Here is an 18,955-nt window from a genome sequence, read left to right as displayed (position 1 = left end):
CAAAATTAATTCTGCATCTAAACACCGCAAAAATATATGACAGCACTAGGGAATATTAGGAAACAAAATAGGAACTCTAATTCAAAGTTAGCAAAAAGGTAGTGCGTCGATTTTTGATCCAAATGAGTCCTAGAACTAACAGGTTTGGTTAGGTTATGAGGAGCACTCACGTTGATTAGCATTTTTTGACGGAGACACTGCAACACACGCCAAAAGAACTCACAATGTGATATAGCTGACCCACAAAGCATTGTGTAATAAGCTAGCTGCAAAACCGTACCTTCCCTTCCATAACACAATGATGAGTATAAGAATATAGTGCAAACAACGACATGGTGATGCGAACACGATTCGCGGGTGTCCCAAATAGTTGTCACACTCGCGAATGACACGAACAACTGTAGAGGGTCCCTCGTTCTTCTGTGCTTTAGATGCTCGTCAAGGGTGCCGCACGTTGCCATGGATAAAATAAATCGTCACGGACGACGGTTGAGCTCTTGAGCAAATTGGAGTGATGAGTAAGGGATCGTCGGGCGCGTGTTGATCATCTCCTCTCCGCTCAATAGGATTTGGGTTCTCATGTGGATAACTGAATAAAAGAGGCATGTAAGGAGAACCAAAGAAAAGCCTCAGGTGACGAGAGTGGGAGAAAAAGAAATGAAAAAAATTGAACTCTCGTGCGACATGAGAATAAGTTCAGAAGAAAATATGTTGCATGCAAGGAAGGAGATTAGGACAACTCAAGCTAGCTTAATTTTAAGGCAAATCGGAAAGCAATCACCCTGATTCGCATGCGTACCATATATATAAGCCTAGAATGTATATAACAATTGCATTTAATATTGATTGATTGATGATTGAGTCAGTTTAGTACTAATATAAGATATGGCGTGTGTTGACCATATCCCCTGCTGATGAATAGGGTTTGGATCCTCTCGTGGACAACTGGAGGAAAGATAAGTATGGAAGGAGAACCAAAGGAAAGCCTCCGGTAACAAGTGTGGGAGAAAAAAGAAAGAGAAAATAAATTAAACTCTCGTGAGACAACACGTGAATAAGTTTAGAAGGAAATGTGTCGAATGCAAGAAAGGAAATAATGACAGCTCAAGCTAACTTAATTCAAAGGCAAAATTGGAGCCAATCATCCTGATCCACATGTGTACCATGTATAAGGCTACCATGCATATAGCAATGCATTTGATATTGATTGATTGAACCTATTGATTACTAATATAATATATAATTGCGAAAGGGCTTGTAGCCTAGTGGTTACAAGAGCCTCAGTAGCACCTGAGGTCCGCTTTCAGTGGTAGGCGACTTTCCCGTCGACAGCGAAGCACCTGTGGTGACTTCCTCAATCTCGAGGATTTGCCGGCTCAGTCTCTCGGAGGTGCTCATAGGGGTAGGGTTGTGTGTGTATTCATAGGGATGAGTGTGCGTGCGTGTTTGTGAGCATCTGCGTCTGTACTGTGTTTCTAAAAAAACTAATATAATATATAATTATGACGGTTGGAAGGTGAGCTCTCACCTCAGCGACCTACATCAACTTCATCGTCATTGCTCAATCCAGTTAGGCAGGTTCACCCCGCCGTCCGGGAACGGCTCATCGCCTTTTGGCACGCCGTCGTACATGACGTTTTGATTAACTTACGACCTAGCCCATCATATGGATTCGTTTCATTACTGTTTAATTCTTAAACTAGGGTAGAATAGGTTTTTAATTCGGTGTTCCATATAGTATAATTGTGCTTTGCGCTTATTGTTGGTTGAAGGAAATGAAATAAACTATTTGTTATTTATGGAACCTATGGGATCCATTTCCCCGCTTGCTGACGCAGACATAGCTCCCATACATGGAATTACATGGTGCAATGAAACTTTATTATTTACTAGGTCTATATGCCCGTGCGTTGCTACGGGTATTAAAAAAATTTCAATGTGATAAAAAGAGCATGAAAAACATGATATATAACAAGTATTCGGAAAATCATACTCATAGTTCATTTGGAGTAATAACAATTCTGCCATTTTAAAAAGTATATTAAAGTTCACGTCCATACAATGTAGCATGTAATGCTGAGAACCCATTGTCCTGGGCTTTAGTGTGATGTGAATTTTTTTTTTTTTGCACCCTGTGGGAATTGAACTCAAAACCTCTTGCCTCATGCACAGGTTCCTTACCATCCCACCTACACAACTCATGTGACTTTACATGAGATGCCTACCTTTTGTACTAAGCCGTAGAGATCCATTTGATCCCGATTGGTGGCTCCAACCGGGACAAAAGGCCCTTGCACTCCCCGTGTGCCCGGCTAGCCATTGGACCTGAAACAAAAGCCTCCATTGGTACCGGGTCCAATGACAGCTGGGACAAATGTGGGGATCAAAGGCATGTTCTGTAGTAGTGAGTTTATGTTGATCAACAACCTTCAATAGTGTGCACCGTCTTTGCATACAGGATGATATTGTGAATATGACTTCAGTAGACGATCCGACAAATACCCCCTCTATAGCCATTTTGTTCCTGGTTTTGCATGGGAAATAGCCTAATAACTATCAAGGTTTTGGACTGATCAGTGATCACTTGGCAGTTTCCAAGTACTGGGAAGAATCATTTCACCTACCATCCTTCTTCGCTCAGTTTTAATTAGCAAATGAGCTCCAAATATTTTGAACTCAATGTGTGTTGTATTAACATGTATATGACCTACTTGGACTGTATGTGCAGCTACATGCATCATATAGTTGTACATATTCATTGTTAGCTTTGGCAGACCCATACAGATGGACTTATGTTGGATAAAGTCAGGAAGAGGCTGGATCAAGTTAGGAGTAGGTTGGATAACCATTTGATGTGCTAAATGCGACTATGCTTTGTTGGTTGAGTACAACCAAAGCAACTACAAGCTTCACCATAGTAATCTCCCAATACCATTGTATCTCATGTCCAATAATATTGCAGAGAAAATGGAAATAATTATTTCACTTAACACATGAATACTCCGGAGAAAACTACTTATACAAAATCAAGCAAGCATTATTCATTCAGAAAATATACTCTAGACCAATGCAGAAAACCCAAAATTTGCATCATTATTTTACAGGGAAGATGCTAAAAGCATGTAATGGTAAAACTACAGAAGTATTATCAGTTATTTCAAAGGTGGGAGATCAATTATGTGAACGCCACAGTCATACATGTCAGGTCATAGCAATTTGAAAATAATCCATTGTACTACTTCTCTATTGGCACGGAACCAAGATGAAATAAGACTTGAAGCCCAAATAAAATTAATGTAAAAGAAAAAAAGAAGTCATCTAAAGCAATCTCTCGCTCTCTGTGCGAAGTTCTTCTTGTTTCCAAAGTTTTGCAAAAAAGAGCACTATTCTTTGTAAATAACAAAGGTAAGAGTCTTTGTAACTACTATTCTTCAGCACATGGTGAGATCTAGCAAACCCTCAACAATATTTTTTTGTGTGAATTTTGAAATTTCACAGCTTGTCGATGGATTATTGTTTCCCCTCACCCTCAATAGGTGTTTAGGGCTTAGAAGTAAGATGTAAATTTACCTAGAATAGTGTAAATTAACCTTTAGAAAAGATAAAGTGGATATACATGTATGTGGGAGGCAAAGAACAGAAGAACTGTTATAGTTGATTGCATTAATTAAATATACCAGTAAATCAAATAAAGGGAAAAATTATTTAACCATAGTTTATTTTTCTTCTACCATGAACCATGGCTACATGCCTCATGGTGAAATATGGAATACTCTAGAAATTAGATATTTGTATGGTTAAAGTGTGAGGAAAATTCTAGAGTTAGATATTTTGTAAAGAAGTGTGTAGAAGATGAACACATGACAAAACCATATGAGCCATAGAGTCAAATAAATAGGGGTGTTTCCATCCCCTCTTGCCATACATACCATAGCATAAAAGGTCTCAAGTAGGAGATGACAAGGTTGTCATGTAGTGTATAATAATGTTATGGTATAATAGTTACATAAAGAGTGAGAGTCATATGTTATATTAAGTTATGGTGAATAAAGAGTTGACTTCCCATATAGAGTAGATTATGTTTGCCAATTTCTTCACACATGATATTTATAGAACCGCTAAATGGGTTAGTTAGGTTATAGGCCGATATAGTCTTTCATAGCCACTATAAATACCGGCCGCTAAATGTCATTCCCCCATTAGAAGATCTTTGCTAGATCCATTAGTTCATTTGTATGTTTCATTGCATGCTGATATCCAAGCAAATGCATCATAGTCAAATTGTTGTTATTTGATTTCCCGTAGTTGACTTTGGTGGATAGGATCTGACAGTTTTAAATGGAATTGAAAAATGGGTGACTTTGTTATTGGTGACAACTTGTGGTCAAATTGGTAGGACAGCAATCCACTGAACCTGCTTATGATAGGCTTACGGGCGATCCTAACGCATCAGCATGCCAGCGAGCGGGGTCACGCCCTGATACTCGATGGGCCAATTTCCTTACCAGTTTTGTGACATCAACAGCGAAGTCCCACTCCCTTCCCGGCATTTGCAGTTTAACTGTACAAAAGTTATCACTCCACGATTATTCAAGCCCTGAACAACCACACCTGTGGCTAATGGTGCTAGCAACTTCGCGGATTTTGATCCCAAATCCCTAGAAACCTGACGATTCCCCCACCTAAATTTAAGCCAAAGTTACCACTACAGGTCCCTCTGATCATCCAAATTTGCGGGTGAGCGCGAGCGATAAGGTCACGAGCTAAAAATACCAAATCACAACCAACCAACCAACAAATTCACAGAATCAACAGCAAATCCCCTGAACAATCGCACCCGTGGCCAATGGCGCTAGCAAACTTCGTGGATTTTGACCCCAAATCCCTGAAAACCTAGCGATCCCCCACCTAAATCCAAAGCGGCAGCACCATCCGACGAGGAGGAGTTCGGGACGGGTCACGGGTGTACGAGAGGCTCGTACCTCCGTCCCGTGGAGCGAGGGCTCATCGTTGTCGGTCGTTCTCCCCCATGTTGTGAGCGAGGCGGCAGTTGGAGAGGCACGGGGGCTGCGACGTCTGACGAGGCAAGCCGACAAACTTAGCCATGGAGTCCTATAAATATGGATGCTTCCCTCCCCTCTTACCATACCATGACATAAGAGGTCTCAAGTAGGAGATGATAAAGTTGTTATGTAGTGTAGTAGTGTCATGATATGGTAGCTACATAAAACATGTAAGATCATGTGTTGTATTAAGTTATAGTGAATATAGAGTTGTCTTCCTATATAGAGTTGATTAGGGTTGCCAATTTCTTCACACATAGTATTTACACACATAGTATTTACAGAACCGCTAAATGGGTTAGCTAGGTTATAGCCCGCTATAGTCTTTCATATCTACTACAAATACCAGCCGCTAAATGTCTTAAGCTGCTATTTAAACACCGAATGTGACACAATTGCTATCGTAAAATTCACAGGTGTCGTCGCTGTCGTCGAGATGTTGGAGCATCAAATTGGCTGCTTCGCCTCACCCGTAGTGCCATTGTCGGCGAGCTCCTGAGGCATATTCGTCGCCGACAAGCTCTTGGGCCATCTGTTTTTTGTTCCACTGCAGGGCTGATGGGGAAAGCCTTGCTGCGTCTGTAGCTCGCAGTCCATCTTCTCTATGGCTCACAGGTGTCTCCGCCGCCGTCGATCTCCTAGGGAGTGGCCGAGCATTGGAGGGGGCAGCGGCACACATGTGAAGCATGGCCTCCCTTGCTGATGTGGTGGCCGCTGTTGTTGCCGGCTGAGATCGAGACAGAGATTGATACCGACGCGTCATCATCCACGACCCGCTAGGGAGGCCAGCGGCGCCCGCAAATCAAAGGCGAGCAGGTGTGGGTACGGCGCCCGCTTGCGCCAGGAAGGCTGGTGGAGCCCGTGCACTGGGGAAGACAGAGTGGGGGAGGTTTCGCGCGAGGGCCAGCGCTCATGCCCGCCGGGGAGGCTGGAGGCTTCCTCGACCCGCCGGGGATGCCAGTGGCGGCTGTGAATCGATAGGCAAGGCTACCACAGATCGAATCGGCGTGATCTCTGGAGGCAGCTATGGCGTGTCACGACCGACCAAAGGACAGGCCACGGCGTTGGAGGGGGCGTCGGTGTCGGCGTCGGAGGGGCCCAGATCATGCGCCCGCGAAGCTCGTCAATGTCGTCTCCGTAGAAGAAGGGATCGGAGAGGACAACACACCGGGCACGATGGCTCCTCTTCCTCATTGATGGCTGATCTCACGAGGGCAGTTGTGGATCTAGGGTGCGTGCGATGTGGGGATGGCGGTGGCATCACCGTGGCAGAGTGGCGCGGATCTGTGGCGCCGGGGACGGACCATGGGCGCGGAGAGGGGGGAGGGCGCCGGGGACGACGCGGATCGGTGGCGGACGGAAACGGCGCGGAGCGGCAGCACGGTAGACGGCGGTCGGGGAGGGAGGCGCAAAGGCGGGCGTGGATGATGCTTCGTGAAAGGAGCAGCCGAGTGAATGGTAACTAGGGATGCAAGTCTACTTTTTTAGGTCATTGGGTCGACCTATGATAAAATGAATTAGAATGACATGCTATGTAATTAATTTGAGAGAGAAAATGAATTAAAATGAAAAACTCAAAAACACCAATGGGTATCCACTTGCATCCTAATGGTAACAGTAAATTTTGGAACGGACGGCGAAAGAATTGAGGTGGACTATATCGCCGGCTGAGCAGTGGTGCAGTTTAACATATAGAAACGAGTGCTTCAACCAGCATATGGGACAGTAACACACGACATTAATCTTTTGAATTGAAAAGATACCCTTTTTCATGCGAGTAAAGACCATATCAACCAGTGTACTACAATATGAAAATCTGATCAATAATTAGTCACAAGTAGGGCTGGAAAAAAAACTCGCGGCTCGCGAGCCGGCTTGGGCTCGGAGTGGCTCGGCTCGGCTCGTTCCAGGCTCGCGAGCCTGGAACGAGCCGAGCCGAGCCTCTTTTCTCGGCTCGCTAAAATACCGAGCCGAGCCGAGCCAGCTCGCTCTGGCTCGCGAGCCGGCTCGCGAGCTGAGCCACCTATGGACCACTTGTCGATTGTCATGTAATTTAAAATGATTTCTCTTCATTTTACTTTGTTGTGGCTATGATACTGTTAAAATCTTGATATGGTATTGTTAAAATCTTTATGTGGTACTGTTAAAATCTTGATGTGGTTGCACTCTTGCATGTGATCTGTGAATCTGTGAACTGTAATACAAATATGCAATAACTAGCTGTGGCTCGCGAGCCGGCTCGAGCCGGCTCACGAGCCGATAACGAGCCGAGCCGAGCCTCTTTCAACGGCTCGTGAAATTACCGAGCCGAGCCAGGCTCGGCTCGTTGGATGACCGAGCCACGGCGAGCCGAGCCGAGCCTGGCTGGCTCGGCTCGGCTTGTTTCCAGCCCTAGTCACAAGTGCTCGTCAAATTAGTCACAACAGCGAAAATGCATGGCAACAGTTAAAGCACAATTTTGCATATTTGTTTATCCTGAAAGTCATCTAAAATGTAACGCCCCACTCAAGTAGTTCTCAAACTATCTGATCAAAATCTCAAACTGTAGAGTCCAGTGAGTTTGCAATGACTTAGGCCCATGGTCCTTTTTCTTTTTTGGCTAGGCTTGCTGTCAAATGGTCCACCGGCCCACCTTTGAAACAACTGACAAATGGTCTGAAAATAATTGATTTTATTTATACCTGTAGTTAGCCCTCAAAAAACAAAACATTTACCTATAGTTAGCCACCTACTTTTAGGTTGATGGGGGTTGAGAAACATGTTAAGTAGAGTACTTACAAAAGGCTGCGACAAAACAAGCATTTGTTCTCACGTAAATTCCTAGAAAAAGAATGTGAGGTACTCCATCCGTTCTAAATTATAAAATATCTTAAAAATTCTGAAGAGTCAAAGCAATCTCAAATTTAATCAAAACTATAAAAAGAAATATAAAAATTTATGATATCAAATTGATGTACTATGAAAATATAAGTAATAAAGAATATAATGATACTTAGTTTATATAATAAATATTATTATTCTATTATATAAATTTAGTTAAGCATAAAAACTTTTGACTCTACGAAATTGTTGGAATATCTTATAATTTGAAACGGTGGGAGTAACATATTCCTCACGTCTCTGGTAACTAATATATCATTTTTTTCTCACAACAATCTGTTGTGGGGATTTTTAGGGGTACCCACAGCCGGGTGGCGGAGCGCACCCGCCTATTCCCAGTGAGGGAGTACTCGGGGAAGTACTAGGCGATGGGGCTGGATCTTCGCTGAGACAAGGACTCAAGAACACTCGATTTAGAGTGGTTCGGGCCGCCGGAGCGTAATACCCTACGTCCACTGGGAGATGTATTGTCTTGGTTGTGTGAATGAACCTATCCTCTGCTGGCCTTGGCTCTTGCCCAGCCTGAGGTTTTCTAGCGGCGCTCCCTCCTTTTATAGATCAAGGGGGAGCGGATACATAGGACGTCGATGCCCCGACAGGTGGGCCCAACGTGAATGCGGCTACAGTGGTAGCGAATCTTTCCTTCGATATGCGTACTGCTGCTCTCCTGTCACAGGGGCCTTCTCTTGTTCCGTCAGCTAGGTGCCCGTTGGAGTAGCGTAGCCTGCGGCGTGGCCTGCTGAGGCTATTATGTAGCGTCATAATGGGTGAAGCCGAGCCGTCGTATCCGACTGTTACGGCAGACTGGCAGACGCGGCATGGGCGGCGCCATCGGCTCCACTGCCTTGGTAATACGCGATCAATAGTGCCCCCTGGTCAGTCAAACGCCTCGGCTTCCACTATATCAAAGTGGATGTCCACCTACTGCAATGAATGCGAAGGTAGGTGGACCTCAATATGGAGACCAAGGACTTCATACACGTGTCGGCCCCGGACCGCCCTGAGGCGGGGCGTCCAAACTTTCCCTTCGAGAGGGGTCCGGTTGCTATCCAGGACCCTATGAGGGGTCCGGGACCCCGCGGGGGTCTGGATTCCTTGGGAGGTCCGGAGCCCTGGCTGCTTGCGCTTGAGCGCCTGTTTTTCCTGGGACACGTGGCGTTCCCAGACCTTCCCCGGCCGCGGAACAGGTCCGGACCTTTGTCGGGAGGACAGGACTTCGGACTGCAGGGGTCCGGCTGTTTGGTTGTAGTCAAGGATGACTACTAAGGCTCTTGCCTAGTCACAGCAAGAGGGGGTACCCCAGTCCTGGGGTACCGACAGTGGCCCCCGGGCCCACCTCGGGTGAGGTATGAACCCGCGGGTGGGGCCACCACCGTGATGTGTTCCGACGCAACTTGATTGCGTTGGTGTGCTCTTGGAGAGAGTGGGCATCCCGGACCCCTGAGGCCGGTATGATTGTTGCCTGGTTTAGGTACTAGAGTGCTCTCCACGGGGCGACGAAGGCGTAGGCTTAGGGTACAGAACCAAGCTAAGCGGCTACACGGACTTCGGATCGCTCAGGGGGTAGCACTACTTCCCGGACCCGGCTTTTGTCGACCGTCTCCGCCGGAGCGGGCCACCGGAGTGGACTTGGAGCGACCGGGGCGAGCGGTCTCCGCCGGAGCGGGCCACCGGAGTGGACTTGGAGCGACCGTGGCGAGCGGTCTCCGCCGGAGCGGGCCACCGGAGTGGACTTGGGGCGACCGTGGCGAGCGGTCTCCGCCGGAGCGGGCCACCGGAGTGGACTTGGAGCGACCGTGGCGAGCGGTCTCCGCCGGAGCGGGCCACCGGAGTGGACTTGGAGCGACCGTGGCGAGCGGTCTCCGCCGGAGCGGGCCACCGGAGTGGACTTGGAGCGACCGTGGCGAGCGGTCTCCGCCAGAGCGGGCCACCGGAGTGGACTTGGAGCGACCGGGGCGAGCGGTCTCCGCCGGAGCGGGCCACCGGAGTGGACTTGGAGCGACCGTGGCTGACAATCCGATGAAGCATGTTACCGGACCTCATAGTAAGGTGCAAAGAAACCAAGCCTTATACTAGAAGAGAGCCCGGGACCTCTAAAGTCAGCAGTCCTGGATACTAGAGTACTTGTAACAGGGTAGTGAAGTACGTAAACTTAGGGTACATTACCAGGCTAAGCCACGCGGAGCTTCTCTACCCCAGGATACAAATACCACTTCTCCAGAGCAGGTCCTTAGGGGTCCGGACCGCCTTCCAGCTAGAAGGGGTGTCTTTACCAGGCTAAGCCACGCGGAGCTTCTCTACCCCAGGATACAAATACCACTTCTCCAGAGCAGGTCCTTAGGGGTCCGGACCGCCTTCCAGCTAGAAGGGGTGTCTTTACCTGACCACAAGCCAGCAACTTAACTTGGATTGTTAGCAATAAGGGAAACTCCGGTCAAGAGAAAAGAATAGTTAAACCAAGGCGAATAAATGTAATCAGGGTGGAGCCTAGGCAAAACTGAGGAGGAAAATCTCCTTTATTATTGTGGTTGTCACGGTATACATCGGAGGTCGGGATTACGAGGACGGACCTCCACCGCTCCGGACCGCTTTTGCCTGTTTGTGTGATAGGGCCAGAGGTCGGGTTTACAAGGTCGGACCTTGACCGCTCTGGACACACACGTAGACACCACGCTATTACAAAGGAGAAAATCTCTCATTCCTTTCTTAGGAGTAACCTACGGCTGCATGCTATACAGCGTGTTCTTCTTCGGAGGTGAAGGCGCCCTGAACGTGCCTGAACCGCATCATCCAGCATCACCTCGGGAGCTCGGGGGACCCCTCCTTGCCTAAGAGCTGTCACATGCTTACATGGCATGAGACAAATTCTTTGGCTTTGAATGGAAGAGGCCCCCTCCCCCTGCCGTCGCCGTTGCCGATGGAAACCAGAGCCCTTGCGCAGCAGATGGACCGGTGCGACGCGTGGAGAAGTGCGGTCGTTCGCCGGCTTGTCCTTGGTGCTAGCGCCAGGGGCCCCCGCACGAGGAGGCGGGGTCCTGTCTGCAGCAGCACCGAGCAACGCTGAGGTGGATCTCCGGCGCTGGAGACGGCGGGACGACACGGTCAACTTCCTCCGGGATGGCCGTCGGCTCCAGGCCCCATGTTGAGAGAAAGCCTTGAGCCGACACCATGCCACCGCTGAGGAGGCGTGGCCGTTGCTTGAGAGAAAACCTTGAGTCGACGTAGGAGCAGCGGCGCGCAGCGGCGCCTCCGCTGTGCGTTGCTACGCCGGCTCTGAGGTGTCGCGGTGGCGACACACAGCAGGCGCCGCTGCCGTGCGCCGCCGCACCGATGGCGTCGGAGTGCCGGTGCCATAGCATGCGGAGTGAGTGTGCCTTCCTTCATCTTCAAGTTCGCCGTTGCAGAGGGAGAACACAGCCTAGAGGCCTGAAGATCCAGCCAACGCCTGTCCTCCCCACGGACAGCGCCAAAATGTTGTGGGGATTTTTAGGGGTACCCACAGCCGGGTGGCGGAGCGCACCCGCCTATTCCCAGTGAGGGAGTACTCGGGGAAGTACTAGGCGATGGGGCTGGATCTTCGCTGAGACAAGGACTCAAGAACACTCGATTTAGAGTGGTTCGGGCCGCCGGAGCGTAATACCCTACGTCCACTGGGAGATGTATTGTCTTGGTTGTGTGAATGAACCTATCCTCTGCTGGCCTTGGCTCTTGCCCAGCCTGAGGTTTTCTAGCGGCGCTCCCTCCTTTTATAGATCAAGGGGGAGCGGATACATAGGACGTCGATGCCCCGACAGGTGGGCCCAACGTGAATGCGGCTACAGTGGTAGCGAATCTTTCCTTCGATATGCGTACTGCTGCTCTCCTGTCACAGGGGCCTTCTCTTGTTCCGTCAGCTAGGTGCCCGTTGGAGTAGCGTAGCCTGCGGCGTGGCCTGCTGAGGCTATTATGTAGCGTCATAATGGGTGAAGCCGAGCCGTCGTATCCGACTGTTACGGCAGACTGGCAGACGCGGCATGGGCGGCGCCATCGGCTCCACTGCCTTGGTAATACGCGATCAATAGTGCCCCCTGGTCAGTCAAACGCCTCGGCTTCCACTATATCAAAGTGGATGTCCACCTACTGCAATGAATGCGAAGGTAGGTGGACCTCAATATGGAGACCAAGGACTTCATACACGTGTCGGCCCCGGACCGCCCTGAGGCGGGGCGTCCAAACTTTCCCTTCGAGAGGGGTCCGGTTGCTATCCAGGACCCTATGAGGGGTCCGGGACCCCGCGGGGGTCTGGATTCCTTGGGAGGTCCGGAGCCCTGGCTGCTTGCGCTTGAGCGCCTGTTTTTCCTGGGACACGTGGCGTTCCCAGACCTTCCCCGGCCGCGGAACAGGTCCGGACCTTTGTCGGGAGGACAGGACTTCGGACTGCAGGGGTCCGGCTGTTTGGTTGTAGTCAAGGATGACTACTAAGGCTCTTGCCTAGTCACAGCAAGAGGGGGTACCCCAGTCCTGGGGTACCGACACAATCTATTAAGCAAAACGTATTTTTGTTAGGCAAATGTGCATAAGCCTTGAGCCGGTTGCAGGTAACACATGACCCGATTTCTGTCGATTGTGCGTTGGTACAATTTGTCCTCCGTCAACCTTCGACACAACTGCCGTCGTAAAATCCACCCATTTCGCACACCAGGCAACAGCAGCCGGCCAGCCGCCCGCCCCCCAGCTCAAATCCAGCCGTCAGCCGTGCGCGCAGCGCATCTCTCCCCCCCACTCCTCCCATCATGGCAGCGGCACCGGCGGCGCGTCCCACCCTCGCGCTCCTCGCCTCCGCCTCGGCGTCGCTCGGGGCCGGGCGCCGCGCGTGGGCTCGCCTGGCCGTCTCCTCCTCTCTGGCGGGGCCGGCTCTCCCCAGGTTCCGCGGCCGCCGCGCGTTCGCCGCCGCGGCCGGGGGCGCCGTGATGGGGAAGGCCGGACCCGGCGCCGTCGAAGCCGACGCGGGGATGGACGCCGTGCAGCGGCGCCTCATGTTCGAGGACGAGTGAGTTTCCTTCACCCCCCTATCTCGTCAATTTTGCTAGTTGCGCTGGTCTCGTCAACTTGCGCGGCGCGTTTTTTTTTTTTGGCTTCTAGCGTCCCTGCTGCGAGATGCTTCTTCTTGTTGAGAATCGGGGAGATAGCATCAAATCGTAAACTATTTCTCTCGATTATTGGATGAAGCCTGACAGATTCGTGCTGCAATCGGCCGATCGAGGCTGAGAAACAGTCGTCCAGTTTAATCGCTCCTTCGATTTCGTATATTAGTTGTGACGTATGGCAATTGGCTGACACTCCAAATTTCCATTGCAGGTGCATTCTAGTTGATGAACAGGACAACGTCGTCGGCCACGAGTCCAAGTATAACTGTACGTGACCACGTGCTAATCCATCCATTCCATTCAACTATGCGTGGTTGCGTTTTTCAAAGCACGACTTTGACATTCGTACTGGCTATTGTTTTCTAATGGTACTCTGTTGGAAGCCTGACTTGTATTGTTTTTTATTATGGTTGTGGTCCCATCGAGATCAAGTATTATAAGGCCATCGTGTTTGGCTTGTGTTCACTTGTTCATACTATTCTGTGTGAAATTAGCGCCAAGTACAATTCTTTGACGAGTAGTTGAAAACAGTGACCAACCAAAATTACTGTAGTACTAACCTCATGGTCTAGATAGCTGAGTGAAGTACTTGCTACTTTTTTTAATATAAATATCACAAAGCCAATCCTGATGTTTACCAGTGATTACTTGGATCAAAACGATATTGATTCATTTTTGGAAATAGTATTAAACACAGTCGCAATCTGTTGTTGGTGAATTTGGCTAACACTATTTTCCAGACAATATAAACTTAGGTGGAAATTTAGCTGTTCAACAGGACAGCATACTGTAGCAATATGAGCTACAAGTTTAGTCTTTAATATTTGAATATTACTGATAACTTGTCAGTTGCGCACATCAACTGGAATCCAAGTTGCTAAGTATCAGATTTTAGCTGTTATTGCCTTTGGTTATTAATTATGCTCTCTCAAGAATTGCAGGCCATCTCATGGAAAAGATAGAAACTGGACATGCCCTACACAGAGCTTTCAGTGTTTTCCTTTTCAACTCCAAATATGAGTTGCTACTTCAGGTATTTACTCTACACTAAATACAGTTGTTTTGCTTTAAGATAGTGTAAATTCCACTTTTCACCTTATTATATTTCCAGTCAGGTAGGGTATGCAACATTTTAATATTATGCTTGAACCTAGGCCATATATGCTTGAAAAAGAAAAAAAGGAATTGGTGTGCATACAAAATGGGGTCTAGATACTTGACATGATTTTGGGTTGGGACGCCTCATGAATCAATCCAGCTCATTGTCAGTAGAGGAGCTTGACTTAGATTGGTTCCTGATCAAGCTGGTTTGGATGTCTTGGCCCATATTAGTGCATACTGCGTATTTTTGCATTTGCATGTATTCCAGCTTGGTATGTATTATGGATAGCTTCAGCTTGAAATTGGAAACACACTTGGTTTGAGTTCTGATAAGTACCCCCTCCGTCATGAAATATAAGGCATTTTGGTTTGTTCTAAGTCAAACCTTTCTAAGTTTGACCAAGTTTATAGAAAAGATTAATAATATTTTGACTATCAAATGAGACGAACTAGATCCATCATGAAATATATTTCCACAATTTAGTTATTCGATGTGTTAGTTGTTAATATTCTTCTCAATAAATCTGGTCAAATTTAGACTACTTTGACTTAGGACAAACCAAAATATCTTATATTTTAGGATAGAGGGAGTATATTGTGAGTGAACCCCAGATTTGATCACACCATGCTTATTGGGTCCCCTAAAGAGACGATATCTTTCTGGACATAGAATGGTCATAGTGAAGAGAGCCCCTGAAAAATAGTGGATAATTCCTCCTTTTCTTTTCTTGAATGCTTCTTGCTTGTTTTATCCCCTGAAAGTTGCACGTTGTGTAGCTATCACTATCACTGACTCACTGTCTTCGTCAAAAGTTTGTCTTGCTTGGTCCTGACTATTGGGTAACCAGAGTTCTGAATCACTTTTGCTTTTATGTAACATGGAAGAGCATGACTATTTCTGGAAAGTTGTTTGTATTTCTACTAAAGAGGGGAAGTATATTTTTTGTAGCATTGTAGTAAGAAGGAATATGATTAATCATTATTGGAATTAAGGCCCCTCTTAAGAGGGTGTGATTTCAACTTTATCACCTAAGTTTTGTCGAGTAATGCATCTCTTGCTTCGGTCAAGAGTCAAGACCTTCAGCCAGTTCTGGCTGGTGAGATTGTTCCCCCCATAAAAGAACTATATAGTCCATCATCATCTTTTAGGATTCTGTTTCGTGAATCTAACATCTCTTTCGTTCTTTCTGCTTTCTGATACAAATTTGCCTTAAATTTCATTTGTGTCCAATCATATTTTCAACAGTCCCACACACTGCAAAGCAACAACTCAGAGCATGGAACATGAATCATTCATTACCGGTTCTTTTGCCTTTGCTATTTCTGTGAACTGGCTTATCGTAAAGTATTTCCTAAGCTTGTCGCCACAAAAGGTATTTGTAACATCATATTCTTTACAGCAAAGGTCTGCAACAAAAGTGACATTTCCACTTGTATGGACAAACACTTGCTGTAGCCATCCTCTCTACCGTGAGTCAGAGTTGATTGAGGAAAATTGTGTAGGTACATATATCTGCCTTAAAGAGCGATGAACCAATCTATACTATTACGTGCACCATCCGTATTTTTACTTGGACCTTACTGATTATCATTCGCAATCTTGTATTTCTGTTCAGGGGTGAGAAATGCAGCCCAGCGCAAGCTATTTGATGAATTGGGAATAGTGGCTGATGAATTACCACTAGACGAGTTCATTCCTCTCGGGAGGATGCTTTATAAGGCTCCTTCAGATGGAAAATGGGGCGAACATGAGTGTAAATACTTGAATGCCTCTTGCCATTACATGCCCGGTTTCCAGTTTTCATGCTATTTGATTCAGTTGTCTGCTCATCTCTGCATGCTTACAGACTTACCTTTTAAATAACTTGTTCCAGTGGATTACCTGCTGTTCATGGTTCGTGATGTGAAGCTCAACCCAAATCCAGAAGAAGTTGCGGACGTCAAGTACATGAACCAGGATCAGCTGAAGGAGCTGCTGAGGAAAGCAGATGCCGGGGAGGATGGTGTTAAGCTGTCCCCTTGGTTCAGGCTGGTGGTGGACAACTTCCTCATGGGCTGGTGGGATCATGTCGAGCAAGGGACCCTCCAGGAGGCTGCTGACATGAAAACCATCCATAAGTTGTAGACTTGTAGATCACCCAGCACTTGTTTTCTCCATTGAGAAATAGCCGCTGCTGTTGCGGTTGGCGCATGTTTTGTAATAGCTGTCATTTCGATGCTAATAATCCATAAAGCAACACTGGAGTGTTCTTATACCCAAAATGATAGTGAAAACAGATACTCATAAAGAGTGGGTAGATTTCTGCGTTTTCATTTGTAAGAACTAGCAAGGTGTCCCGCGCAAATAGCGCGGGTAGCTAGTTTTTTGGTTCTATGTATTATTGTTTTTATTACTTGAAAATAGATGCAGTTATTTTTTCCAGATGATCTAAACCGATATATCAATTCTGCCTTTTTCTCATTGCATATCTTGTCGACTATTTTTTTAACACTACGAAGTATTTTGGAACATGAATTCTAAGAATAGGTAATATCTTATATGCAAACATATATTTTGTATTTATGTAGCGCCTTATGTTTATATTATATAGAATATTTTGAGTAAGAATTCATGTTTAAATTTCTGACTGATGACACATCCTTTGGAGTTTTCAACGTTGTACATATTTAAAGATCTCCATGAGTAAATGTATACAATAGGAATAAATAATCTTCTTTCTTTTCTTTCCTCTCCAATCTCCATTACCTAAACCCCTATGCATGCATGTCCCATAATGTCTTACGACTGATGCATTTTTTTCCAATATGTATTGTAAACTGGGTTTTCATATTCATTATCTCAGCCAGAGGTATAGTCTTCTCCTTTGTGCTTGTGCCATCTCTCTTGATTCTGTTCTCTAACACCAGACGGTGCATGACGCTTTTTCCTTTTCAATCACTTCATGTAGCTTTCTATGGATGGGCATGGATTTCAAACATCAACTTCCAAACTTTGTTCTATATTACATCGGCGTTGCACATGACTGCATCACCTATCATTCCTTCTCTCCTTAATTTTTTGAATTACAATTGTCCACTAATCACAATGCTACACACCAAGAAATCACGATCTTGCTACTTCTAGTTGTCACACCTTTCATTTTTATATTTTCCTTGAAATTTGTATATATTATTTTAATTTTAAATTAACCAATGTAATAGTGGTATTCAACAAACTTTTTAGATTAATTTAAACCATTAAATTATCTAAAAAGTCAATGTTATCCGTCACCTTTTTATTAGTGTGGAAGTTTCAAGCCATAATTCTAAATACTGCTTAAATAATTTGCATATGTAATTTGTTTCACAAACTTAATAGAATTTAGCTATTTACTAATGATATTCAGTTAATATATACACTATTGTTAAGTGCTATTTTTATTATTTTTCAATTTCAAATTTAGTTATTTACTAATCGTATTTGAAGTGAACTCTTTGGTTATGTTCTAATTTTGTTTATTTTTTATTTTCTAATCTATCTATTTACTAATCATATTTGGCATGAAATTTTTTATCATGTTATAATTATTCTTAATTTTAAATTTTAATTTAACTATTTATTAATCAAATTTTGATATGAACTCTTATGTAGTTTAGACCGTTATTAGATCTTCATAAAATATAATTGTGTAGATCCTTTTCTTTTTAGATTAACATGAGAATTTCTAGACTCTTTGAGTAAATATAGTGGCTAACTTACGTTGCATAGTCGTAGTTTAGAACATCTGCTGTAACTTTGTTCTCTTCGCATTTGCTTTGTTTTGTTCAAACTCTGCTGGTGTTGTTTGTAGTTTGTGAACTGGTAGTGTCAAGATCTGTTATATACATAAATATCTGATGGTTGTTTCGTGACCCTGCATGCCTGATGATTCTGATGCATATTGCACGCTAATCATGTGGCACCACCATGCAGTATCTTCTAAGAACCTGATTTGTAAGTTGCAGAATGCCCTAGAAACTTCTTAATTAACAGCTTGTTGGTGAGTACTTCCTCCATCCTGAAATGTAGGGTATTCTAGAGTTCAAATTTGTACTGAAATGTAAAATATTCTGGGTTGAGAGGGAACCCAACCATTTTAATTGTACTTTGTTTTCGAGTTTTTCCTAATAGAAAGACGTGCATGCGGGGAAGGTGCATGAAAAAGACACTTAATCATAGTTAAACGGTCCATTTGTTTAGGCCTCAAGGTGTATTTGTTTAATTTGAGCTCCCTCAAAAACCCTCTAGATAAGCAATTATACGATACGTGGCCCACGTGGCGCCGAAGCTGGCTTCCATGCGCGCCGCCTTTGCTCCGTGAGACCACGACCGTGAATCATCGAGTGCCCCACCAGAGTGCCGCCGCTACTGCCCGCCTGCCCGGCCACCAGCTCCGCGCTCTCCTATCACGATAATTGAGTGCCGTGATCAGGGCTGGGCGTCCGAAAACAGGCCACGCAAGCTGATGCCATCGTTGCCTTGCACGCCGGCTGGCTCATCCATGCCATCGACGTCGCGGCCGCGAAGGATTGCTCGAGGCATCCAAGGCTCCAAGCGCGCGGAGGGAGGCGCGTCCTGGCGGCGTGCATGGCTGCGCTACGGCGGCGTCATCAGCGGCCTGCACCACGGCTCGACAGAGTTCCGGCATGGGGAAGAGCCGGCCATAGTTTGGAATGCCGAGAGATAATGGACCGCTGGTCGGTTCCTACGTTGTCCAAGCATCTCCGCCTTCAATCTCAACATTTTTGAAATACGAATACAACAAA

The 18,955-nt window shown here is 46.2% G+C and overlaps 1 protein-coding gene across 1 annotated transcript; it reads left to right on the top strand.

The window, feature by feature from the left end:
- The first annotated feature begins 12,577 nt into the window (after positions 1-12,577).
- On the top strand, positions 12,578-16,609 carry LOC120698684 (isopentenyl-diphosphate Delta-isomerase I-like). Its single transcript, XM_039982400.1, has 6 exons — positions 12,578-12,972; positions 13,281-13,336; positions 14,011-14,102; positions 15,571-15,673; positions 15,787-15,924; positions 16,045-16,609. The coding sequence occupies exons 1-6, from the start codon at positions 12,716-12,718 to the stop codon at positions 16,293-16,295; spliced, it is 897 nt and encodes a 298-aa protein (XP_039838334.1). The 5' UTR covers positions 12,578-12,715; the 3' UTR covers positions 16,296-16,609.
- Positions 16,610-18,955: the final 2,346 nt, after the last annotated feature.

This window comes from Panicum virgatum, chromosome 3K, assembly GCF_016808335.1.
Source record: "Panicum virgatum strain AP13 chromosome 3K, P.virgatum_v5, whole genome shotgun sequence".
Lineage (NCBI taxonomy): Eukaryota > Viridiplantae > Streptophyta > Magnoliopsida > Poales > Poaceae > Panicum > Panicum virgatum.
This window is presented reverse-complemented; position numbering and strand designations above follow the sequence as displayed.

Bases quoted from the DNA above. Each gene is read 5' to 3' on its own strand.
- LOC120698684 (XM_039982400.1), top strand. From the start codon at position 12,716: ATGGCAGCGGCACCGGCGGCGCGTCCCACCCTCGCGCTCCTCGCCTCC. The intron at 15,674-15,786 runs GTACATATATCT...ATTTCTGTTCAG, and splicing joins GATTGAGGAAAATTGTGTAG to GGGTGAGAAATGCAGCCCAG. The intron at 15,925-16,044 runs GTAAATACTTGA...AACTTGTTCCAG, and splicing joins AAAATGGGGCGAACATGAGT to TGGATTACCTGCTGTTCATG.